General features: G+C 39.9%; 1 protein-coding gene across 1 annotated transcript; it reads right to left on the bottom strand.

The window, feature by feature from the left end:
- Window positions 1–786: 786 nt before the first annotated feature.
- Window positions 787–16,948, bottom strand: LOC129768089 (uncharacterized). The gene is made up of 4 exons (XM_055769504.1): window positions 16,772–16,948; window positions 8,402–8,498; window positions 8,125–8,335; window positions 787–5,800 (listed from the first exon to the last, which is right to left on the bottom strand). The coding sequence occupies exons 1-4, from the start codon at window positions 16,790–16,792 to the stop codon at window positions 961–963; spliced, it is 5,169 nt and encodes a 1,722-aa protein (XP_055625479.1). The 5' UTR covers window positions 16,793–16,948; the 3' UTR covers window positions 787–960.
- Window positions 16,949–26,514: the final 9,566 nt, after the last annotated feature.

The raw sequence follows: 26,514 nt of genomic DNA, 5'->3' as shown, positions 1-26,514 counted from the left end.
GTAAATAAACAAACACCCTCACTTTTGTGGTTCTGAGCTCTAATGTAGATGTCGCATGAGCTGATTCAGCTTTGCGCAAATTCGTCAATAATTATTTGATTCGACGCCTTGGTGTAAATAACAAGTACATCTGGAATATGATAGGCAATGAAGAGAAGCTTCTATGTAACCATATGTTGTAATACTCATTCAAAATGGGTTGGTAATTCGCATCGAATCTTCAATAACAGAAAAAAAATCATAACGTTATCTTGAATAAACAAAAGCCGATAAAACACCAACAAACAAAAAGTCTCCTCGCGGATTTTGGAATCCATCAGTTTCACAAAACACGACATGATTTGAAACACATAAATATCTCGACAACCTAATCATCCTGATTGGCAGTTCCGCGATATTGATATCCTAATGCGTGAAATATAAAACCATCATAAAACCGAAATTTATAGCTGATTAAGCTAAATCTCGAAATACAAATCCAATCATAATAAAGAGCAGCCGGCGTTTCGTAGCGCGATACCACCCCACCAATTCTTGCACAAACAACCCCAATTAAGACCACCATCGATGCCCAATTCTGACACGTCTTTCATCGGAGTGAACGATCTCACGGATCGTGGCGACACCAGGCTAGATCACTCAGAATCACACTTTACGACCACAATCGCATACCATTCGGGATTTTTTCGCGCTCCCTTGGTGCCATTTCTTCCATTGATGGGAATTATTTCGGATTGATCCAGAAATGATCTGGGAGATTGTTTTTCCAAAAATTTATTTCACTCACGCGACCTCACAAACATTCTCATACACGCAGCAGTAATCTACCTTATTAGTATGCTAATCAAATGTATTCGATGACTGTACTTTTGAGCAGTTGTCGTAGCTTCGCTTCCATTAGCAAATCGTTCGCAATCTTCCACCGGGGAAGATTATCATCGTAGGTTTGATGAAAGAGAATCAGTAATAAAAGAGCACTTTTTTCCACGTCGGTATCAGATCCAACAGTGCCTGCTGGTTTTTCGAAAATGTTTCGTCGTCTTCGGAGTCGGTACTTCTGGTTGGTACAGGAGTGTTGATGGGATCAGCGTGTAATGGCTTCCGGTAAGCACCTTGATACTGCTTAAAATTAATAGCACTGGTGGCGCCAACATTAACCTCGTAAACCCCTGGTTCGATCAGTTTGATTCGTTCCTTTGGATCCCCATCGCCGGCCACCTGGAACATTGCGGAATCGGTTCGGATGAGTACTTGTTTGGCATCGATGGGAATGTTGAGAGTTATCTCATAGCAGGACGCCGATGGTTGAATGGTTACACCCGGACCGATCCCCAGCAGGGGTGGAAATGGTGTGGTTGAAGTGCTCGATGATGCGGCAGGTCTACTTTCTGTTTCATTGTCTTCCTCAACCTCGTCGTAAATGTCACCGTTGGGTCCGATAGTTGTTCCCGCACGGTTGCTCGGTATCTCCGGGGTGGTAGCTTGCAGTAAGTAACCTGAGGTGACCGGACGCACTAGGGTTGCTGGGTGGGGAGTCACCGGAATCCTATCCGTTGCGATAGCTAGTTGATAGTTTACGGTGGTGGGCTCTGCGTCACTCTCCGTCGTAGTTCGAGGAGTCGCCGGCAACTTCGGACTCATTGCTCGTTGATCATTTTGGATATCATCTGCAATCGTTTCACTGCCTTGCGGATATGGAGTTTTCGAAAGCGTAACGATTCTTGTTATCATTGAGTCACCTGCATTTGCGGACTGTACCTTTTCGGCGGTTCCTAGTTTGGTATTTTCTAATTTGCTCGACTTACGTATGCCTTGTGGGGACGAGTCTTGATGGTTGATCAGAGGGATGACGAGGCGTATAGGTGACTTGACAGAATCGCTTTCAATCGCAAGCTTTTTGAATGTGCCCTTTCCCTGATTTGTCAAAAGATTTGAGCTTTCATCCTGCAGAGTCAATTTCTTCCCAACTGTAGCTCCGATTACGTATTCTGGGATCTTAACAGGTACCGGACGATTTTCAGTTCCAGGTGCAGGTTCAGAATGCAGATCGTTTTTAGAAGGTTCTGTCACACTTTCCTTTGTTTCGTCATTGTTTTTTACCTCATTGACAACAACCGAAGATGCTAAGCTATATTCTTCAGGAACAACAATTGTGCCCAATTTGGTGACACCAGACGATGTTTCTACTGTGTTCGGTCCTAGGGAAGTCTTCGCGAATTCAACAAGATGGCTTCGGTCAGTTTCTGCTCTTTCGAGAGAATCATTGTGAGCTCCAGAACTGTCAGCTTCCAGTTGACTCGCTTTGAACGCATCTGTGATCACCGAAACCTCCTGTTTGCGTACGAAATAATCTCTGAAATCGCCTTTTCTGATATCGATCCTCCGGCTACCCGAAACAACTGTTTCGCCAGACTCCGGTCTGTTAACTGATTCAGATTTGACTTGCGACGTACTGATCTGCGGTTCATTCTGTACCTTTTCCATCGCTTCGATGATTTCTTCTTCCTGTTCATTAGTTTTTAACAGGTTTTCAGTTGTTATTACTTTATTGTCGTTCCCTTCTACAGTTTTAGTCATCTCATCGGTCTGAGGCAGATCTTGACGAACTGTTTCGTGTTCTTTCGCTTCTGTAGTTTGTCTTATTGAATCACTATCGATTTCATTCTTACCAATTTCCCCACTAATCACTTTGACCTCAGTCTCTTCCGCTACTATGTTCTTCTCAACCTTTTGGATATCAGTCTTGGGTAGTTCTTTGGGTGCTGAACCATGTTCCCCCTTCGCTACTAGATTACTGATTTGACCAATATGAATTCCCGTATTTTGCCATTTATTCACTTCGACCCTCTGAGCAACAGCTTTGGGCTGTTCCTCCTTTGCTTTGCTGATCGTAGCATCTTGAACTTTGGTCCTACGTACCTCTCCGCGTGTTACGCTCTTACTATCGTCCCCTGTCGTTGCTTTTTTCTGACCATTCGCGTAGTCTGCATACCTTACCCGACCACGGCTAACCGAACCCTTTCGAGTTTTACCGGAATCGACAGAAGCTTTCGTTTGTTTCTCAGTCAGCATAGAGCTCTGCGTGACAGTCACTTTGGCCTCGCCTATCGGGTGGCGATTAAAGAATGGTTTATCAGCTCGTTTCGGAGATGAGTTGTCTGCAATCTTTTGAACTGGGTTCGGTACTCGGAAAGCGGGCAAGCTAACAACGGGTAATGGTTTATGTTCAGACCCGGAGATGGCTATGGATCCTAGCACAATATTGTTTGCTGCCAAAGGGGCCATTGAGACAGACTCCCTCCTCTCTCCAGCGGACTCCGTACTATCAGACTTTGGAAGTTTGAAGCTCGCGCTTGATTCGGTAATTGTACCCAGCCCAACTCCATTCAATAACATAGGGATCTTTGTATGCAGAATCTCAGCGCCACCCGACTCCCTCTTTTCTCCGAGGAGCTCTGTACGATCAAACTTCGCGATAGAATGAGCAAGAGCTTCCCTAACGATGGCATTTGATGCCATAACAGTCTTGGAATGCAAATTTTCAACGACCGAATCCTTCCTTTCTCCAAAGCTCTCCATATGATCAGGTTTAGGAAGTCCGAAGATCGCACCGGATTCTATATGTGTCCCCTGAACAGTCCCATTTGACGAAACAGCGACCTTTGGGTGCAAAATTTCTGTGACACTCTCCCTCCTTTCTCCAACGGATTCCGCATTATCTTTTGTTTCTGGTGCTGGATTACTAATTACCACAACGGACCGTACCTTGTCTGGTATCTGGGAAGTCGTTTGTTGTGCAGATTCGGTGACCTTCTCCTCTCCATTCACACTGGACTTTGTGGGATCCGTGAAAGTGAAGTCTCCATCCTCAGTGTACTCGTAAACGAGAATACTTTTCACAATCTCGAATGAAGGTTTTGATGAAGTCTCAGTACTCGGTGGCGGAGTGATCTTTACCTCATCCCTAACCCCGATGACTCCAGAGGGGGGAAGAACCGGACTTGAATTTATATTCACCGTAGTTACTTCGAGGGCAGGTGTGTCTTCCTCTAACTTTTGTTCAATGGGTAGTTGACTTTCAACCATCGCCACTCCTGCTTGCTCCGATATCTCCGGGATAGATTTAAGTAGGTCCTCATGTATAGAATCGGCTTCAATTCCGTGTTCAGTTACACTTTGTTCAAGGTTCTTTAGAGGTGATTCTATTTCGTCAGTCTCAGTGATACCTATGGTACTTGCATCCAATTGATCAGTTTTACTAACTGTTAATATCTCAGACATTGAATCGTCTTTTTTAATTGTTTGCTCGGTCGCATTCTCGTCAACACCTTGCGTAGTCGCTTTAACTTCGTTGCCGGATTCCGCCACATCTGCGGTTTGATCATCCGAACGTTGGACCGCATCAGCTGTCACTTCGATTGAAAGCGTTGGTTCTTGTTCATCTCCAGCTAATTCAACAGCAGGAACATGTTTTTCCTGCAAATTGTTGATTGTTTGTACTATCAATACAGATAGGCCAGAATCAGCCTTCTCAGTTATCTGCTCAATGTGATCTTCATCCTTAATACTGCTAGATGACAAGTCTTGATCGTTGGAAGATTCAGAATTGATGACATCCATCATTATTGGCACTGGAATGTTTTGAACTTTTGAAATCTCTTCTAGCTTTTCGCCACCATCGAGATTAATTTGGCTCTCGTCAGGTTTTTCTACAAATACTTGTGGTGACTCGTATTTCTTCGATTCAGATGCAGTTTTGGTACGCAAAATTTGCGCATCCATATTGTCATTTTTTCTTCCTCCCAATGACGTACTTTGGACATCATGGACAACTTCTTGCTTATCAGTCATCTCAGGAATCACAAACGCATCCCCTGAATTTTGAGCGACAGTATTTATAGTACTAGATTTCATCAGATCATCCCCTGAATTTTGAGCGACAGTATTTATAGTACTAGATTTCACCACATTTTCATTGACCATAGACATAGTTCCTTCTGTGCTCTTGCTCTTGGTAGGCAAAATTTGGGCATCCTTATTGTAATTTTTACTTCCTCCCAGTGTCTTACTTTGCACAGCATCGACAACATGGTGTTCATCAGTCTTCTCAGGAATCAAAATCGCATCCCCTGAATTTTGAGCGACAGTATTTGTAGTACTAGATTTCTGATTTTCATTGACCACATACACAGTTCCTTCTGTGCTCTTGCCCTTGGTAAGCAAAACTTGGGCATCCATATTGTCATTTTTACTTCCTCCCAGTGTCGTTCTTCGTACAGAATCGGCAACATCCTGTTTATTAGTCTTCTCAGCAATCACATCTCCTGAATTTTGAGCGACAGTATTTGTAGTACTGGATTTCATCAGATTTTCATTGAGCCCGGACACAGTTGTTTCTGTACTTTTGCTAGGTGAAGATCTGATATAGTTTGGCTGATAGCGTCCGTTCCCCCTGGCTACATGGGACGCACCTTGCACCCTTGTGTTCGTTTTATCCTCAGAATCACCCCGTACGGATGCCCTGAAGGCTTTCCGTGGAGATGGATGCCAATCAGATGCCGCGTAGAGCTGATCTTTGGTGGAATCGCCCTCGGAAACATGATTACCATCAACCGGTTTACCGATATCGGGACGATGGACAGGTGGCGGGGCTTGTCTACTTTCTGGAGTCGATGGCGCTTCCTGGCTGGAGAAGTAGGCTTGCATCTCGTTCGCCGTTTGCTGGAGCATTTTGATGTCGCCATCTTCGTGACACTCCAGCGGGAAGAGATCGTGCAGGTCGATGGGATGTTCCGGGGAGCTGAGAATGGAATAAAAAAAGGAAGAAATATTCTTAGATAGCTTTTATAATAAAATAACGTAATAACGTTGACTGAATAAAAAAGTATCAATGCAACTTTGCCCACTGCATAATTTTTCTTGTCGTTTTTTTGAAAAAAATTTCGATGAAGAAAAAAGTATTTTAAAAATTAAAATTCATTTTCCTCAAAAGTATAAATTTTTTCAAGTTCAAAAACAAAATATATGAATAGCCCCTACAATTTCCAACAAGTCGTCCTTACATCGGAAGATGGGCACTCTTACAACTTTTACGCACTCTTTGAAAAAATACAACTAAGCCTAATTTTGCTGAAAGTGAGGATAGCGATATAATGTATTCGACAAAGTTTTAGATCTTATTAAATTATGAACTTGAGTCGAAGACGTGAACTTTCTATATTTAAAAGTTTCTGGAATATAAGACATGTCTCCATTCAAAAATGCCTTATTTGAAAAAATAATGTTCTATCGTAATATTGTCGTGTGTAAATTCTCACTTTTGAAATGTTCTTGCCATGTTTCTGAATAGAAAAAAGTCAGCAGAGAACTTAAAACGCGTTCAGTCCTGTGGCAGAAAAGAAATGGGATTGGGAAACAAGAGCATAGTGTTTAGGGAAGCGGGCGAGCGGGAGTGCGAAATCATTTCTCTATCACTTTGCAATTACAACTGAGATGGGATTGGGAGAGACGAGCATAATGTTCAATCCGTTCAGTCCGGTGGCAGAGAAGAAGCGGGATTAGGAGAGAAGGGCATAGTGTCCAAATGAGATTGGGAGAGAAGAGTATCATGTACATTTCGTTCAGTCCGGTGACTGAAAAGAAATGGGATTATGAGAGTAGAGCATAATGTTCAATCCGTTCAGTCCGGTGGCAGAAAAGAAATGGGATTAGGAGAAACGAGCATAGTGTTTAGGGAAGCGAGCGACCGAGCGAACGAGAGAACGAAATTATTTCCCAATCACTTTGCAATTACAACTGAATGAATTTCAGAGTGGGCTTCGATTTATAAGCCTTCCTGCGGCAGAAAAGAAATGGGATTGGGAGAGACGAGCATAGTTCAATCCTTTCAGTCCGGTGACAGAAATAAAATGAGATTAGGAGAGAAGATCATCGTGTCCATTTCGTTTAGTTCGGCGATAGAGAAAAAATGGGATTGGGAGAGAAGAGCAATTACAACTGAATGGATTTCAGAGTGGCCACCGGTTTATAAGCCTTCCTGCGGCAGAAAAGAAGTGGGATTGGGAAAGAAGAGCATAGTGTTCAATCCGTTCAGTCCGGTGGCATAAAAGAAATGGGATTGGGAGAAAAGAGTATCGTTTCCATTTCGTTCAGTCCAGCGACAGAGAAGAAATGGGATTGGGAGAGAAGAGCATAGTGTTCAATCCGTTCAGTCCGGTGGCAGCAAGGAAATAGAATTGAGAGAGAAGAGCATAGTGAAATCATTTCCCTATCACTTTGCAATTACAACTGAATGAATTTCAGAGTGGGCACCGGTTTATAAGCCTTCCTGCGGCAGAAAAGAAATGGGATTGGGAGAGACGAGCATAGTGTTCAATCCGTTCAGTCCGGTGGCAGAAAAAAAATGGGATTGGGAGAAACGAGCACAGTTTTTAGGGAAGCGAGCGATCGAGCGAGAGAGCGAAATCATTTCCCTATCACTGCAATTACAAATGAATGGATTTCAGAGTGGGCTAGATAAACTTTTTCCCTGTAAAAGTGCGCATCTTCCGATGTATGGACGATTTGTTGGAAATTGTAAGGGCTATTCATATTATTTTTTTTAGAATTTGAAAAATATATGCTTTTGAGAAAAAATTAATTTTAATTTTTACTGTTTTGCTGTGTGATTTATTTTAATTTCCTTTCTATGGAAATTTAAACAATTTTCTACACTTTATCTTTTAATCAGAATGTTGTAGGTATCATATTTTTTGAATTATAATTTATTGTGAAAAGTTAAGAAATAATGTTTGACCCTTTTCAAAGGGCAGTTAAAAACTTGTACATATAATACAAAAAAGATACAATCGTATACGTCATTCCTGAATGTCGATTGTATTTTAGTGAAAATGTCTTGAAATTCAAACGGAAATGATCAAGTAAGGTTCAGTGCTACGTGTTTTAAATAATATATCACCACAAGAGGTCGACACTGTACATATGACATCGCGGATCTTGATAAGTCAAATTCCTATTATGATGTAATATGGCGATATATAATATGGCTTACAGCCCTCGGATAAATTATAGCCGAACAATATTAGTACATTTAATAGTGATCGAAAAATCTCTGATCTCGCTTACCTTCGATTCTGAATCTTTTCAATCAATTTTTTATCAGGGCTCGCCATATTGACTAACTGATAGCCTGCCATATCGGCCAGGTAGTGCGTGATGAAGAGCTTTCCCTTAGGGTCCACGTAACCATAGCATCCATACATTGCCCCATCCAGCGATCTCTGGTGATGGAACTGGCTCTCGCCTCGCCTCACGGCATACCCATACTTGTATCGTCCTAAAACGATGAAAAATAACAGAAAATCAATCGATTTCCTTTTTCAATCCATCATACGACACTCACCCTCTTTATGGTTTCTCTCATGATACACAAGTTCAGAGCGAAGCTGCTGACGTGATTCGGTAGCCGCGGTTCCCGAGATGGCGAGAAAACAATAAACCTGCAATCATTGAAACAAAACACACATTCGATTAATTCTCAACTCAGAAATTTCGTCCCAATAGAACCTGGAATCCTTTTTCAATAGGGAGACTAAAATATGTTTACGATTTTGGGGTTAAGTTTGAAAACTTGTTTTGTTTTCCTAATAAACATTATAACGAGTGTAGAGCGACGGTATGTAATCTTCCTAAATAGCCGCCCCTCTTCCATCCAATCTCCTCCGGGTGGAAAACTCTTCAGAACAGATTAACCTCTTGTTTTTGTTACATTTGTTGAGCTACTCATAATAAGGGATTTGCATAAATTAAATTTCAATCCTAATCTTTCTTCCTTGAGCTCATCGGCTCTCAACGTGAGACCCGATTGATTTCGGGATCATGCTGGCGGGGAAAGCTCATCTCAGCAAATCAGGAATATTGAACCGAAATCAGCAGCGGGAAGATGGATGAAAGAATTAATCTGAATTCGTAACCAGCAAAGAATAAATCGAGGAGAAACAACAAATAAAAAGACGGGTGGGTAATGTCGGGGACATAACCGGAGTGACGTAGGACTATACAAAGGGGACAGCTTTTGTTAAAGATATATTTTAAATATGTTGTTTTATTTTCTTCTCCTACGTGAACCTGAAAATCTACCTGAAAAATGGATTAGTTTACTGTTTACTCTTTATGAATATGTTGATGGTTTTGAAAAGAACCTTTGGTGTTGTGTTTTTGTTATCACTCGATATTCCCATCTTGTTCGGTTAAACCTTCCTGTGTTGCTATTGCGTTTGCCACTCGCCACAGCTTTCACAGTTGGAAAATTTCTTACCACCCAGCTTGTGACATGTTGTTCAGTAAATTACATTTAATGCGACGTGCCGGAGAAACACTTTGCCACTCACTGAAACTAATTGTTGACGAGCGCCGAACCGAAGCTGCTCTTTTCTTGATGCGGGGTTTCTGATTGTCGTGAGCAGCTTTGCAAGCCAACTCGAGCACTCCGACGGCCGAAACTCTATAATCGCTGTTAGGTATACTGGTGCTCCGGCACCAATCCGTTCGGCCTAGTTACCCTTGCGGAGCAATCAGTGAATGCGACCAACAGGGAACTGGAAACCTGCACGGTTCGAGTGAGACTTTGCCTTTCCCTTAACTTGTCCTCCTTTGTTACGTTCACGATGCCGATGCCGTACAACCACACGGGTTTACGGTTCGAAAGAAAATAAGATATTTTTTTGGGGTCCGCGTGTTTTATACTCTAGCGGTACACACTCACAGGATAGAGACAAATCAGCAGACTCAGCCAGAGGGGCGAGTCCAACGAGACGAACGAATAAGCGTTAAAAGGGAGCGATGGCAAAAAAATACATTCATTACGATTTGTTCACTCGTTGGATTCACATGCAGGCTAAAAGGGTCCTTTTCAGGATCACAAAATTATCTTCAATCTAAAGAGTTTATTGTTTTGTTATCACTCGATATCCCCATCTTGTTCGGCTAAACCTTTCTGTTTAGCGATTGCATTTGCCACTCGCCACAGCTTTCACAGTTGGAAAATTTCTTCCCATCCAGCTTGTGACATATTTTACAGTAAATTACATTCAATGACACGTCGCATTACCACCACTCAGTATCGGATTGGAGGTAATTTTAACCTGTAATTGAACATTTGCGATGACAGTGGTACAATGTCGACTTTCAATGTGGGGTCATAATTTGGACCCCGAACTCTATGTTTACAAAAATGTCCAACTAAATATGTCGCATTACAGGTCCGTCCAATTAGCTAAATGTCGAGATAAGTGTAAATTAATGTACTTTCAATCTGGAAGCAATTTAAGAATTGGTGAAAATCAATAAGCTCAGAACAACTGCCAAATTCACATATTCATCATATCCTGGCAAACAAATTATGAAAAAATCAATTTGTGTTTTATTATTATTTTGGATATTGTTTTAGAAAGCATTGAACTGTATTTCCTAAACTCTTTTTTGGAAGGTTTAATGGCCCTGAAAAGCGCCTTGTTTTATGGAATGATTCCAATTTAGAAAACTTAAGGCTGATTTAGACGATGCCTGTCAGCGCTCTAGTTGAAGTATCCAGTGAATAGAGAACAGACACTCTGTTCAAGTTAGAGCCCAATTACTTGTTCGATACTGGTACAAGTAACTTGGACAGAGTGTCTGTTCTCTGTTCACTGGATACCTCAACTAGAGCGCTGACTGGCATCGTCTAAATCAGCCTTTAGTACTCGTGGTTTTGAAAAAAACCATTTCGAACGCCCTCCATGCCGCCTTGTTCTGGATTTGCCACCAAAGCAGTTTGTATAAAGAACAAACTTTTTTCTTCTGCTACCTGATGCCGTTTTGCGATTGCGTTTGCCACTCGCCACTCGCTGCAACTGCCTGTTGTCTTGATGTTCACCGAACCGAATGTGTTCTGTTCCGAATGCGGGTTTTCTTATCGTCGCGAGCAGCTTTACCAGCTAACTCGATCACTTCGGCGGCCGAAACTATATAACGCCGGCTAGGTGGACTGGTGCACTGGTACTAACGCGCTCGGCCTAGCTACCCTTGCGGGGTACTCCAGATCAACACGGTTCGAGCGGGATTTTGCCTTTCCCTTCACTTTTCCCCCTTTACCATGTCCAGACATGGCCGCTTGGGTTGGTTTGTTGATGTGTTGTGATGCGAACCGATGTGGTGAACAGTTTGAATGAGAATGATCGTTACGGCAGCGGAGCGGGGATTTTTAAGCTGACTGGCTGGCTCGAGAATTACGCATGTGTGAGACTGCGACCAATGTTTCGTTCATTTTTTTCTTTTTCCTTTCCAATCGTGCTTCATTCTATTTCGCTGCTGCTCTGGTTGCCCGTTTTGGTCGGTACGATTTGAGGAGCACAAAATGGACCAATCAAAAATGGGCACATAGTGCATTCGCTAGCATGTTTTCTTTAAAAAAAAACAGGAAGTGGCGCTTATATACCGATTGGTGATTTCAATAGCCTATTTTGAAAGCAAATTTAAGACTATTGAAACATGTTTTTGGATCAGAAAATAACAAGTATAGAACGCGTAGACATTTTATCTTTCGAATGAAGTGTTTATCATACCATTTCGTTCAGTTGTTTAGGAGCTATTAACACTCAAAATCTCGGTCTCCGGCCTAACGCTTTCGTTTTCGAAACTTTGATTTTACACCCCGGTATAGAAATAAAAGACGTAGTCCTACGTCAAAATCTTTTTTTTTTAATTAACCTAATCCGCCGAATCGCTTGATTTCTCTCGATAACTTCTATCCGAATACAATAAAAGGTGTTACCATTCGCCGTAATCCGTTCCGAATCATTCTTAACTAAATCGCTCATCTTAAAGTTTCGTCGCGATCTCCCAGGCAGAACATCTGATCAGCGTTTGAATAAATTCTTCCTTACGTTGCTCTGATTCCGCTTTGTGTACATTGAGGGGCGAATTCTCTTAGAAAGGCTTGAACCGCCACGAACCCGATAGCACTTTTGATGCCGATTTTCCCTGCTTAACCTCTATCACTTTTGTTTCTTCCAAAACCCTACGCGATATACCGATCTCTACTAAAGTGATCCTGGCCTTTCTCCATTCTCAACACTTTCCAGTTCTTCACTTGATTCCCCCGAAGACGAAATATCACTCACCCGCCAAAATCCGCTCATATTTACAGAAAATTAACATTAAACATTGGAAATATTCGCGTTCGCAAACTGCGACTGGTATCAGTGCAAGCAATTTTGAAATTAGGTTGAACGTCAACGCTGCTTATTTTCTTTTGTTTCATTTCATTAGCGGCAGTGTGGCTGTTTTCTGTAATTATATAATTATTTCAATTAATTTATTTTTAATGTTTGTTCATTTCTTTTATCCATTCACTTGTATATGCTGCTATTGTGCATTACCCGACTCAGCTGTTTTGTTGTAAACAAGTTGGCCTTGGGCTTGACCCGACTCAACTATAACCGATGTATAATTTTTCTGTACAAGTTGACCTCAAAGCCGACTCAACTGTTTTGGCCTAGAGCTATACTCGACTCAAAACTTTTAGTACAAGTTGGCCTTGGGCTTGACCCGACTCAACTGTAACCGAAACTCGATGTATAACTTTTCTGCATAAGTTGACCTTGGGCTTAACCCGACTCAACTGTTCTGACCGTGATTTATATTCAGTGTGATGCTTTTTATTTATAAGATGGCCTTGGGCTTGACCCGACTCAACTGTTTTGATCTCAGTAAAATCATTTTTCTGGCATCCCTTCTCGTCAGTTTCATTTCGAAACACTGGTAATCATTTCGAAACAAATGAAGGTAATGAAGATAGTGGAGTAACGAGCGATATCGCATGCACTGCCATAACCACCTTTCACATCGCAACGTCAATACTTGTGTCTGTTTCTTCCATATTCACATAGAATGCCATATTCACAATGACGCCATCACATTTTGCTTACCAATACTGATATACTTCTTCTACTACTCCACCTCGATTTCTAACTCATTGTTTTCATCTGTTTCCCCGTCCAAACTAGAAACAAAATTATTATTTATCGTTTCTCTTTTTTATCACTTACCAATCTGAGAATTTGAATAAAATCATTCTCCTATCCAGCGAATCTAGTATGGCAGGATCGCCAATGTGATATTCCCACAATCAACAACACACAACACTATCAATTATTCAAAAACCGACATCCATTTCCCTCTAAATGTAATAATCAACACACTCGTGCTGTCATACCAATTACACTCTAAATCTAGAATACCACAATGGGGGTGTTTAGTCTAAGTTTAGCAGAGAGGGCGTGGAGTATCTAACCACCAAAGAAACATTTATTGCACCCTAAAACCTCAATATGCCTAATTTGGCTTCATTTGCTTAAATTATTCTTGAGTAATGCAAAAATTTGTGTTTCATTTGTATGGCAGCCTCCCCACTAAAAGAGGGGGAGGATTATCTAACCACCATAGAATCATTTATTGCACCCTAAAAACTCCAGATGCCTAATTTGGTTGCATTTGCTTGATCAATTCTCGAGTAATGTAGAAATTTGTGTTTCATTTGTATGTCAGTCCCCCTCCCTCCGCCTAAGAGAAGGGGGTGGAGTGTCTAACCACCATAGAAACATTAATTGCACCCTAAAACCTCTACATGCCAAATTTCGTTTCATTTGCTTGATTAATTCTCGAGTAATGCAGAAATTTGTATTTCATTTGTATGGCAGCCCCCCCCCCTCCCCTTAGAGAGGGGGTGGAGTGTCTAACCTCCATAGAAACATTTATTGCACCCTAGAACCTCTACATGTCAAATTTCGTTCCATTTGCTTGATGATTTTCGAGTAATGCAGAAATTTGTGTTTCATTTGTATGGCAGCCCCCCTTTAGAGAAGGGGGTGGAGTGTCTAGCTACCATAGAAACATTTATTGCACCCTAAAACCTCCATATGGCTAATTTGTTTTCACTTGCTTGATTAATTCTTGAGTAATGTTAGTGCATTCGGAAAAAACATACCCATTCTAATCGTCAAATTTTTTTCACTATATTTTCTGTTTGTGTTTCAAGCAAACAATTGCTGGATAAATTTCCAATGGTATACAACACGACATATATCGCAATAACGATTTTGAGTAACATGCGTTTGGAAACTCTTAATGAATCGTTACATTTTCCGTAGAGTGACCACGTCAAAAATGCATGTTAGTGCATTCGGAAAAAACATACCCATTCTAATCGTCAAATTTTTTTCACTATATTTTCTGTTTGTGTTTCAAGCAAACAATTGCTGGAACGAAATTTGACATGTAGAGGTTCTAGGGTACAATTCCACGTCGAAGTAGCCGAAAAACAGCCGATTCTGATTCGATCATCTCCGATTTTTTAAAACCGTCTACATGAGGTGACAGCTACCCAAAACTATAAACTGATTAATTAAAATTGATCAAATGATAATTAATTTAACTAGTTTTAATTACCAGTGATTGTATTACAAGAGATGTGCAAATCATCGAAAATCATACGTCGGATTGAAATGCGGTGTTCAACAAACTTGTGAACAATGACGAACATTAATACGAATTTTGCTGTTTGTTAATGTTAATAAAAACTTATTCAAAAATAATCTAAATATGGGCTATTAAAATTAAAATTAAAATATATTAAAATATGAAAGTATTTACCATTTATCATATTTATTTTCATTTTTATTAACAGTGTTTTAACATGTTGTTTTTCCTAGAAAATATTTTAACTTCCCAACAACTTTGTAGAACAACACGTTTTGATCGTCTCTGGATTTCATGTTACAATTTTTGGAGAAATAGAGGTGAACGATTGACCAATGAACCCCTTATAAAATCAGTCGTAGTTAAATTTGATCATATAATAATGAAAATTGTAATTTTATGGTGCTGCCAACTTATGCACAAAGTTGAAAAACGAAAGGGTCGGGCAGAGGCCGATTGATTTGACGTGGAATTGTTCCATAATTTGAATCGGAAACCGCAAAAAGTAAAAAAGGCCAAAAAAATCCTGATTGCCAATAAACGAATTAAACTACCAAACATTCGCTTACTACCGATTGTCGTGGGAAATTTTCTGAGTTTCGTCATTTATTTCTGGGAGATCACGAAATTTATACATGGAAATAAACAAAACGAGTTTGTGATAAGTCAAAATGTCACGTCGCGCTGGAACCAGTCTTATACAAAAATGTTTTCAGACTCATGATCAAAAATTCTGAAATCTGATAACACTGTCGATAGAATACGTTACACTATGAGCATGTTACAATGAAGGTTGTTTCGCCTGCCTACATTTAGGGAATTCCAAGCCGACACAAGTTGTCCCAGCCCTGCTACAATACATGTAACGCATGGCGTCAACCCGAAAACCGCGAAACCGTTAGTCGCTGCTACATTTATTTGTGTTATTAATTGTATTCATATTGCTCATACCGAAACTGGACCTGATTCCAAAATTCACGAAGTCAAGGATGAATATATTGTGTGTGAGCCAAACTCCTACGATGACTCAATCCCCGAATGGTGCTCTACTAGGAGACCGGTCGTTCGTGAGGTGCTCTTTCGGCCTTAATGACGCAAAGCATCTGCCTGATTCATGCGATTTGTTTGATCATCAAATATTCTTAGGCCATGGTCAGCCCCCGAATGGGAATGAACAGTGACGAGTCGGAAAACTTTAAACTACATTTAAGTTTAAGTTTCGCCGAGTGTCGCAATCAGGATTGAAAGTAAGAGCTGTTTGGAGATTATTCTCGGTGATAATGGATGTTAGCGCTTAAGCAAAGCGGAAGTGGATTCGGCAAGTGGTTGTTCAAAAGTACGTGAAGCAAACACAAATGAACAAGCGGATGAACAATTAAAATGATGATCACTGACAAGGATAAGTTCACTCACCTGCAAGTGAGTGAACGCATGACGTGCTGAATTTAGTACGATATTAATTACTTAGAATGAATTTGGACGAGAGAAATGGTATGGAAAAAATGAATATATTAGGTTGGGAAAAGTTATCTATTATTTTCTCGATAGCTGGCTTTAGTGATCAATATCTCACGTAATATCGATCATACAATTTAAAGTATGGGCTCGTTGTAAAGGTGACATTTCACATTAAAAAAATTCTTTTGCTGTTTTTGGGTTGATCCATTCAATTGTGAGTTACAGGGTGTTAACAATGGAGGTCAACAAAAAGAAAATTCGGTACATTTTACACTTCTTCTTTTATAAATGCGAAAATGCAAGCTAGGCCGCTGAAATTGTGAATGATGTTTATGTTGCCGATACTACAACAGTAGAATACGTGCAACTTAATTTAATTTTTGTCTTATTTATTTTTAATTTTTTTATTTAATTACAGTACACTAAATTAAGATCTCTACTGTTAAAAAATAGACCGTTTGAAGCTTGTAATTGACCAGAAACGTTCAAAATTAGCCAACATAAGAGGTTTTTTTCGTTCCTTCAGGACGAAGCAAGGCCACCCTTTTCCGTTGATTTTTAAAAAATCAACACATTAACGGAAACAACATGCATTAGAAAATACCATCAATAAGAGAAATCACAAACTGTTCTCTTGAGTTCTATAATTCATTTCTGCAGAGCGTACCTCTGACTGGAAACTGAACAAACAAGGACTCTTAAAAATTTGCTAAATACTGGAGCACCCATTCCTCAAAAGGATAATGAAGTAAACTTTTTACACATAACTCTCACTGACACAAACGCCCACACAACTTACCAATAAACTAATCTGCCTCATTCCCAATAATCACACACAATGTGCGCAAAATTTCACTCCAATCAAACTTCACTAAACATCCGGAAACTACACTTTTTTAGAAACACTACAGCACTCAACCACTAGCGGTAGCACCCTTGGCCGAGAAAGTTCTGAGATTTAGCTCCACTCTTACCGATGCTTGTCGAAAAACTGAAAGCCACCGCTAAAAGCTTCACAATATTTCAAGCGGGTGATCGAACAACAGACCCAACAACCTGTTCTTGGCGCGCGAGGTAGCATCGAAAACCCCGCCACCGTGTGTGATGATGCGTTCGTCCCCAAGAGGAGATAATTTATTTAATTTCTCAAAAAAATAAAGCGAAAAAAAGAAAGAATTTAAACGCGAAACTTCAGCCGGGTTGCAAAAGTATTATCATATCGGCTGTGGAGAGAAGCAAAGAAAACGAAAAAAAAATGAGGCAGACGAGTCGAAAGGAGTCGAGCAAAACAAACAAGAAGATGAAAGCGGAATTGTCAGGGAGAAAAGGGGAGCAGAGAATGGGCGAGTGTCTGATTTCGAATGCAAAATTCTGAAGACAGTACCTACTATTCCGCGGGGCAAAGAACCAATAAACCAAGTCGTTAAGCTAGACGAGATTTCTGCAGAGTTTGAAATTTCATTTTCTTAGATTTGTTTGGAAACTTTGAAATTCTAGAAATCTGGTTGTCAGTGCTAAATCATGGGTGATCCCAACCAATAGACTTGAAATGTTTGATCACTGGGTTTCCCAAAAAATTTGAAAATTAAAATATTGTATTCATATAACATAATTGAGAGGTAAAATCATTTTGTTTTGAATCTGCACCTACACCTTAAAAAAAGACGGGCGGGTAATGTCAAGGACATAACCGGAGAGACGTAGTACTACACCAAGGGCTGTCAATTCAAATAACATAACGGATATCCGAGCAGTTTTTCTGTACCCATTAGCAAAAAACAACATTCCCAAACAAAAATCCACAAATTATACTATTCAGCATGTTTCGCAGATCTTGATCAAAAAATCCGAAATCGGTTGTGTTAGTGGTAATTATAGCAATGAACACAGTTCTCACTTTTGTAAAATTTATTCATCCTATTCGGCTTGTAGTGTGTTGTACTTTGAAGCTACCTTTAGTTCGGAATCAATGCACGTATTCGTGAAAACAGAGTGATCTATCGGAAGTCCTCAACCACCAATAAACTCCACTTCTTAATTAACAAAACCTAAGCAAACAGTAATCAGTTTACTTATTTCATTATTTCGGATATCTAAACGTTTAAACGTCGGGCAACGTATATATACCCCGGCCATACATCAACATCGACGGCCGCGCGGAATATTCACGGCCAGAAGGTTATGCTGTCTATTTGGTGGAACAAGCCGGGTGTGGTGTACTATGAGCTACTAAAACCGAATGAAACCATTACGGGGGACCTCTACCGACGACAGTTGATGCGTTTGAGTCGTGTACTGAAGGAAAAACGACCACAACACGAGCAATGACACGATAAAGTTATTTTGCAGCCCGACAATGCTCAGCCGCATGTCGCAAAACCGGTCAAAACATACTCGGAAACGCTGAAATGGGAAGTCCTATCCCACCCGCTGTATTCTTCAGACATTGCTCCGTCCGATTACTACCTTTTTCGATCGATGCAACATCACTTCTCCAATTTTGATGAAGTCAAAAATTGGATCCATTCGTGGTTAGCCACCAAACCGGCCGATTATTTCCGCAAAAGGATCCGTGAATTGCCAGAAAGATGGGAAAAAGTTGTGACTAGCGATGGGCAATACTTTGAATATTAAATTTGTAACCATTTTGACGTAGGATTACATCTTTCGGGAACAAATTGGGGTACAAATTGAAAATCGAAAATCGAGTACATCGTGAAAATTGTCCAATTTCAAACGCTTAAAGGGTGTGTCACATCAAATTGCATCACGGAAAAAACGCTGTAGAAATTTTATTTTTAGGAATTATATCTTCAGCTTTCGCTTATAATCAGATAAGAGTGTATAGATCACGTTGGCCATGCTTCACTGTCAATTTTTCGTCAATTTGGAAAAATATCGTCGAACGAAAAAGAGCGTCGTGAATTAATCCTGTGCACTCATTTCGAGAATCCGGAGTTGTCACATCGGGACATCGGTAAGATGCTGGGAATCGTCCAATCCACGGTCAGCAGAGTACTAAAACGATACTTCGAGAACCTAACCATCGACCGGAAGGTGAAGAACTGCAAAAATGGATGCTCCGTCAGTGAAAAAGATCACAAGCGCGTAGTTAAGCAGTTTAGACGTGATCCGAGAAGTTCGGTCCGGGATGTCGCCAATAAGCTGAATTTGTCAAGTTCATTCGTCCAGCGAACCAAGCAGCGGGAGGGCCTGCGTACATAAAAGGTTCAGAAGGCTCCTAACCGCGACGAAAGGCAAAACATGGTGGGGAAGACGCGAGCCCGGAAGCTGTACACCGAAATGCTGACGAAGCCGCATTGCCTGGTAATGGACGACGAAACCTACGTCAAAGCGGACTTTCGTCAGCTGCCGGGCCTGTTGTTCTTCTCCGCAGAGGACAAATTCAGCGTTCCGGAGGAGATTCGCAAGCAGAAACTATCCAAGTTTGCCAAAAACTACATGGTGAGGCAAGCGATCTGCTCTTGCGGAAAGCGGAGCGCCCCCTTCGTGATGACCGGCACGGTAAACGGGCAGGTTTACCTTAAGGAGTGCCTACAGAAGCGCTTACTACCACTATTGAAGCAGCACGAGGGCCCGACCATCTTCTGGCCGGATCTCGCTTCGTGCCACTATTCAAAGGACGTGTTGGAGTGGTACGAAGCCAACGGGGTCACCTTCGTGCCAAAAGAAATGAACCCGCCCAACGCGCCGGAGCTTCGCCCAATAGAGAAATATTGGGCGATTATGAAGCAGGCCCTCCGGAAGAACCCAAAAGTTGTCAAATCGGAGGCGGACTTCAAGAGAAAATGGATTTCTATTCAAAAAACAGGAAGTGGGTTATATCTATGGTATAACCGCAAGGGTGACGTAGGACTATCGTTGATTTAGAGATCATTTGTTTGAAGTTGAATCTAAATCCATTCTGAATGAATGAATAAATGAATATTTGGTGGACTTCGAAAACGAGAGCGTTTCGTTGGATGCACAAGGTTTTATGCATCCAATATAGGGTACGAAAAACCTTGTTCTGAAGAATAATCTTCAGAAGCTTTCCTACTAACTGTACTTGATTGACAAATCACAAACCCAAATGTATTATATGGATATTTTATGGATAGAAAACATTCAAATAAACTCTTTCACATGAATGTATTTTTAAATTCCCAGAGGAACTGGCCGATTATTTTCCGGATCATTCTCGATGCTGAATGGCATCTAAACGGAAAGAATTCCGTGCCTGTATGTGTGTGTAGCGGCTGCTTCGATGGTCACCTTCTCTTCTCCTGAAGGATCGGCTTCTCTGTGCTCCCTCACAGTTTCAAACAAACTGCTTGCGTTTCAGGGCAGATCTCGACCCTTCGCCGTCCAGCATCCTCAGCAACGATGTTGTCTTGTCGATGTCCTCACGAAAAATGAATGTGTCTCACCACCATAATATCGCTTAAGTATGCTTTTTGTGTGTGATTGAATCGAGAGAAGCTGTGGTTTACGATGGCAATTTGGAAGGCAAACTAGAGGGGAATGAAATCTCTGAGCTCGGAACTTTCGGCGAATGAGCAATAATCGATTGCGGGCGCATACAATATTGGATACGGAAATATCCTACTGATGGGGAAGAATAATCTTCTGAAGCTATCCTGTTAATTGCGATTGATTGAAAAACCACAAAACCAAATGTATTTGGTCACAGTGTTACATGGATAGAAAACATTCAATTAAACTCTTTCACATGAATATATTTTGGAAATTCCCAAAGGAACTGGCAGATTATTTTCAGTAACGATTAGATATTTCCACATTTTCCTCGATACTGGAAGCCCACCAGTGGTTAATGCCAACTCGATAACCACCTGTTAATAGCCGCGCGTGTATGTGTGTGTAGCGATGTCTTCCCAGGGAACCGTTTGTGGCATCATTCTCCTCCTGATAGATTCCCTTCTGGCCTAGGGTGCACAAACAGGCTCTTGGTGACACCGTTCATCCGCGCTTTCATGATAAATAAAGAGCTTCACCGTAACAGCGACAACATGCTCCAATCGCTGTTCAGTTAGAACTGAGTGGATTTCCGAGCGCCGCTCGCTTATATACCGATTGGTGATTTCAATAGCCTGTTTTGAAAGCAATTTTAAGACTATTGAAACAAGTTTTTGGATCAAAAAGTAACAAGTATATAACGCGTAGACATTTTATCTTTCGAATGAAGTGTTTATCATACCATTTCGTTCAGTTGTTTAGGAGCTATTAACGCTCAAAATCTCGGTCTCCGGCGTAACGCTTTCGTTTTCGAAACTTTGATTTTACACCCCGGTATAGAAATGAAAGACGTAGTCCTACGTCAAAAAACTACAACCTTACGTTGTACAGAAACTTATGGACGGGGTAAAGAGGAAGGTGCGAGCATACGGGCTTGGGCTCGAAGTATGAATAAAAAGAAAATGCCAAAAGTTGTTTAATAGTTTTTATTTTACTGTCTAAAGTTTTCAAAAGGATCGGTCTACTGGGCGAATTTCTACAGCGTTTTTTCCGTGATGCAATTTGATGTGACACACCCTTTATTGCTGAGTCATTTCATGATGGATTGATGAATTTTTTACGTCAGTCGATTTCGGCACTCCATAACAATTTTTTATATTGAATAAAATAATATATGTCATGAAACTAACTATCGAACAATTGAAAAATCTCAACCCCTGTACTAACGGAAATACCCACTTCTGATTGGTCGAAATTGACGACACATGCGGCGATTCCCTAACAAAGACATCAAAACCAATCTGCCTGGGGGAAATCGGCATTGCAAATACATGAAAGTATGGGGAGCTTTTGTTCCCACCGAAATGTGTTCCCTAGCAGAGACATCAAAACCAAGGTGCCTGGAGGAAATCGATAATGCAAATATATGCAAGTCAAGGGCATTTGTATATTGCATGTAAGGTGAGTGATACGATTAATTCTAGCAAATAAAATTTGAATTTGCAACTTCAATGTTGGTTGCTTTGTGAAATTTCATATCAAATACCGATCAAGTATTGTGTAAAATTTAGCACAAGTGTAAGTGTAAAATTGTACATGGTAGCTTTGTGTTTAAGAGGTTTTAACCTTTTCAGTTTATTCGCCGTTCATTCGCATGGTAGCAGTGTTGAAAATGACTTGATATATGAAACGATTTATTTCAATTTATTTCAATAAATAAAAACCAAGATATGTTCCCGCTCGAGAACGGGTCGTTCGGTTTAAGCTGTCTGTTTTGTTGTGTTCATTTTCACCCAAGGAAATTTCAATATTGGAAATGTGAAGAAATATTCGAAAAAGTGATTTCCCATATGCTCTAGATATAATATTAGATGTTGTCAGTCCAATTAAAATTCGCATTGGGTTGAAAGTAAACATTATAATAGAAAATTACCTTTTCCATTTCAAATATGTTTTCTCTATATTAAAGTAACATGTTTTTATTGATGAGAAAAATTGATAATTGTGTTCGTTATTGGTAATTATCGTGTATTCTTTATTTCATCCGTACATAACACAGGAGGCATCTCGTCTAGGGTCACAGATGGCGGTTTTTATCATATCTCATTCCACTTCGCCATCTTCTATCTGATACGCACCATCCAATGACTGTTTACCATCCTTCTGTCATCATTACTGTCATCATCACTCGGTAGACACTGTTGGAGTGAATAAACTATAACCAACAACCAAACAAAACAGCCCTTTTCAGGGCCACCAAATCATTATCAAAGAGTTTAACGATGTAATTCTTCAAACATATCCAAAATCAACAGACAGCCTAACGGAATCCTACGTCAACGATGCGGTCGTGTCTCGGAAACAACCCTCCTGTGTGTTTTTTCAGAATAATGCATCAATTTTTGAAAAAAAGTCACAGGAGGGTTGTGTACTTGTGTGTTGTGTGTTGATTTTGGATATGTTTGAAGAATTTCATCGTTAAACTTGATAATGTTTTGGTGGCCGTTTGGTTTGGTTGTTAGATATTGTTTGTTCACTCCACCAGTGTTTACCGCGTGATGATAATAGAAAGATGGTAAACAGTCGTTGGATGGTGCGTATCAGATAAAAGATACTGAAGTGGTGATGAAAACCACCCTCTGTGACCCTAGACGAGATGCCTCCTATGTTATGTATGGATGAAATAAAGAAAAACAAAACTCACCAATGCACAATGGTCCAGGAGATGTATTTAAATGGAAATTAGCATTTTGAGCTCGGCAGTTATTCTCTAGACAAAAACTGTCTTCGACAAAGTTGTTACATACGAAAGAGCGCTCATTTTTATGTAATCAAACACAGAGTGACCGAAATTTTCGATCGATTTAGCGCTTTGACCATAGGGCTCTTTGCATTCATTTTAATATTTCAAATTCTACATCAAAACTGTCTTCGTTTACCTTTTAGAACTCATCAATTCCAACATTTTGCGATGCAGAACTTGTCAATATCTTAATCCTACTTAAAGTTATTGATGTCTTTTACCGAAAAACTCATGATTTTAGATAAAGAGCGTATTTTTTGGGAAGAAATATCAATAACTTTGAGTGAAGTTGAGATATTGACAAGTTCTGCATCCCTAAATGTTTGTATTAGTAAGCTTTAAAAGTCTTCCGAAGACAGTTTGTATGTAGAACTTGAAATCTAAAAGTTAGAACAAAAAACAGTTTTTTTCATGGTGACCCTAAAAAAATCGAAAAGCGCTATATCGGTTATTTCAAGAGATAGAAAAAAAACATTGTTCTACAAACATGTTTCAAATAATTGGGACTACAACATTGTCGAACTATGTTTACCTCTATCTATAAAGATAAGAAAGTTAGATTTTTTATTTCATCGACAATTTATGTCGAAGACATTTTTTTGTCTAGAGAATAACTTTCAAGCTCTAAATGTTAATTTCCATTTAAATACATCTCCTGGACCATTGTGCAATGTAATATAAGATAATTACCAATACCGTACATAATTATCAATTTTTCTCATCAGTAAAATCATGTTACTTTAATATAGAGAAAACATATTTGAAATGAGAAAGTTAATTTTCTTTTATAACTTTTACTTTCTGAGTGTTTATTCAACCCAGTGTGAATTTTAATTGAACTAACTGAACCTAATACTATATGTAGAGCATATGGGAAATCACTTTTTGTAATATTTCTCCACTTTTCCAAATTTTCTCGCCGTATAAACTTTACTTGGATGAAAATAAACACAACAAAACAGACAGCTTAAACCAAACGACCCGTTCTCGAGCGGGAACATTATTTATGAAAATAGAAATAAATTGTTTCATAGATCAAGTCATTTTTAACACAACTGCTACCATATACAATTTTACACTTAGACTTGAGCTAAATTTTTCACAATACACGATCGGTCATGGATATTAAATTTTACGAAACAACCAACGTTAAAGTTCCAAATTTAAATTTTATTTGCTAGAATTAATCGTGTCACTCACCTTACTCGCAATATAAAAATGCCACCGACTAACATATATTTTCACGTCGATTTCCCCTGGGCACCTTAGTTTTGATGTCTCTGTTAGGGAACACATCTCGGTAGAAACAAAAGTCTCCCCTACTTTCATGTATTCGCAATGTTGATTTCCCCCAGGCAGCTTGGTTTTGATGTCTCTGTTAGGGAACCGCCGCATGTATCGTCAATTTCGACCAATTAGAAGTGGGTATTTCCGTTAGGATAAGGGTTGAGATTTTTCAATTGTTCGATAGTTAGTTTCATGACATATATTATTTTCTTCAATATAAAAAAATTGTTATGGAGTGCCGAAATCGATTAACGCGAAAAATTCATCAATCCATCATGAAATGACCGAGCAATAAGCGTTTGAAATTGGACAATTTTCACCGGTACTCATTAAACTTAAACATAAAACATGGAACAATCATTCAATTGTTTATCTCCAAAAAAAAATTTTTTTTTCGTTATGATAGACACGTAGAAATGTTTCAATATATTAATATATCAATTGATGCCTTTATCTTTGGGATATATTGAGCGCTTGGAATGTTTCGTTATTTCCCACATGTTCAGTGTTAAGGTTTCCATTTAACCCCCATATAGCCCTGTTAAATGTAGTCTTACTTCACAATATTGGATTGTCATTCCGAAAAAATAGAAGGGTCTATACCTAGGAACACGGACGAAAGCTTGACGTAGAACTTTGATTATTGGGGACATCTGCATTTGAATTATGTTTTTGTAATTGTTCAGAAATCCGCAGATTCAGCTCATTCCCTACTCCAAATGGTGGTTCTAGACAAGTTATTTTTTATATGAACTTAACTTAAAGACGGTACCTGTTTTCTGATTTGGCACCCTTCCTGAAAGTCGTAGTTCTACGTCAAAAAGATGAAATTATTAAGACAATGAACAAAAAAAAAGGATTGAAATGAATCAGATTACAACGGTTTTCAATATCAACGTGAAACAAACGTGAAGCTGGATCACAAGAATAAAAATCAAAAATAATCCACATGTCACCCCACTCTCACGAAATCCTCTCGTCACGAGTATTCCTAAATAAAAATATACATCCAAACCAACCAACGGTCAACAGAGTATCGTTTGGCTAAGTTGACTTCCGCAGAATTCTGATAGTATTGAAATTTTACATGTGCTGGAAGTAGGACGGACATAGATTGCTGGACCTTCCTGGTCATTTGCGGTACAAAATTCACTATTTTTGTCTAATTCTAATAGGTTGGTGAAGTGTCGGGGAACTAACGGTGCTCAGAATATCGGAAGCAAGGAACTGTAGACTCATTCGATCATAGAGCTTTTTAAGAGAGATGCGTTCTGTACGAAACGAGGAAACCAGTTATTCTCTCGTAGGAGCAGTAAAAATTAAATAGAAGCAATCGTGACAATCGAGACGGCGTTTTAACATATTGCGGACCGCTCACAAGTTTTCTCGTGTTTCACGTTTCGTCTGTTACGGATGGATCACGAAATAACCCGTGTTTTCCACGCTTGAAAGTTAAATCCTTGGTTTGCCAAGAATCCAACAAGGCCTACCGATGGCCCGCCTTCGTCTCATCCACATCGAAAGAAACGGTCTCATTCATGGAATCCGAACAAATGAAACGTTCAAGTTTGCTCCAAAACGTGCGCTCCTTAATGTGTTAATTACTAGCATGTTTCATCTAGTCACTGAGGGACAGTTCTACACATCTCTGGCCATCCACTGTCCTAATCCTCGCCCAAAATTTTGAACCTGGTATACTTTTTTCATTGCGCCATGGAGCTACATGGTGAATAATCTAAGGCCAAAATAATTATGGTAACAATGATTGTTTTTATGGCATCCGTCTTCTGCACTCTTATTTCTGATGTCCTTCCGCCATCCTGAAATACACCGCTGTTTGTTCTTATATTCTATTGAAATGCCATCCTAATTGGTTTACTATCCACTCCAGCGTCAAAACGTCAACCACTTCAATGGCGGGGCTACACTTTGAATAGAAGTAAACAAAACCGCCAAAAACCACCGCATCATTAGTA

The sequence above is a fragment of the Toxorhynchites rutilus genome, chromosome 2 (assembly GCF_029784135.1).
Source record: "Toxorhynchites rutilus septentrionalis strain SRP chromosome 2, ASM2978413v1, whole genome shotgun sequence".
Taxonomy (NCBI): Eukaryota; Metazoa; Arthropoda; class Insecta; order Diptera; family Culicidae; genus Toxorhynchites; species Toxorhynchites rutilus.
The sequence above is the reverse complement of the archived record's forward strand: the minus strand, read 5'-3'. Positions and strand labels throughout refer to the sequence as shown.

What these genes read in the sequence shown, in the direction of transcription:
- LOC129768089 (XM_055769504.1), bottom strand. Translation starts at nt 16,792, where the DNA reads ATGAGGCAGATTAGTTTATTG. An exon ending in TGAGGCAGATTAGTTTATTG is followed by an intron (nt 8,499 to 16,771) that starts GTAAGTTGTGTG and finishes CAATGATTGCAG; the next exon opens with GTTTATTGTTTTCTCGCCAT. An exon ending in TGAGAGAAACCATAAAGAGG is followed by an intron (nt 8,336 to 8,401) that starts GTGAGTGTCGTA and finishes TCATCGTTTTAG; the next exon opens with GACGATACAAGTATGGGTAT.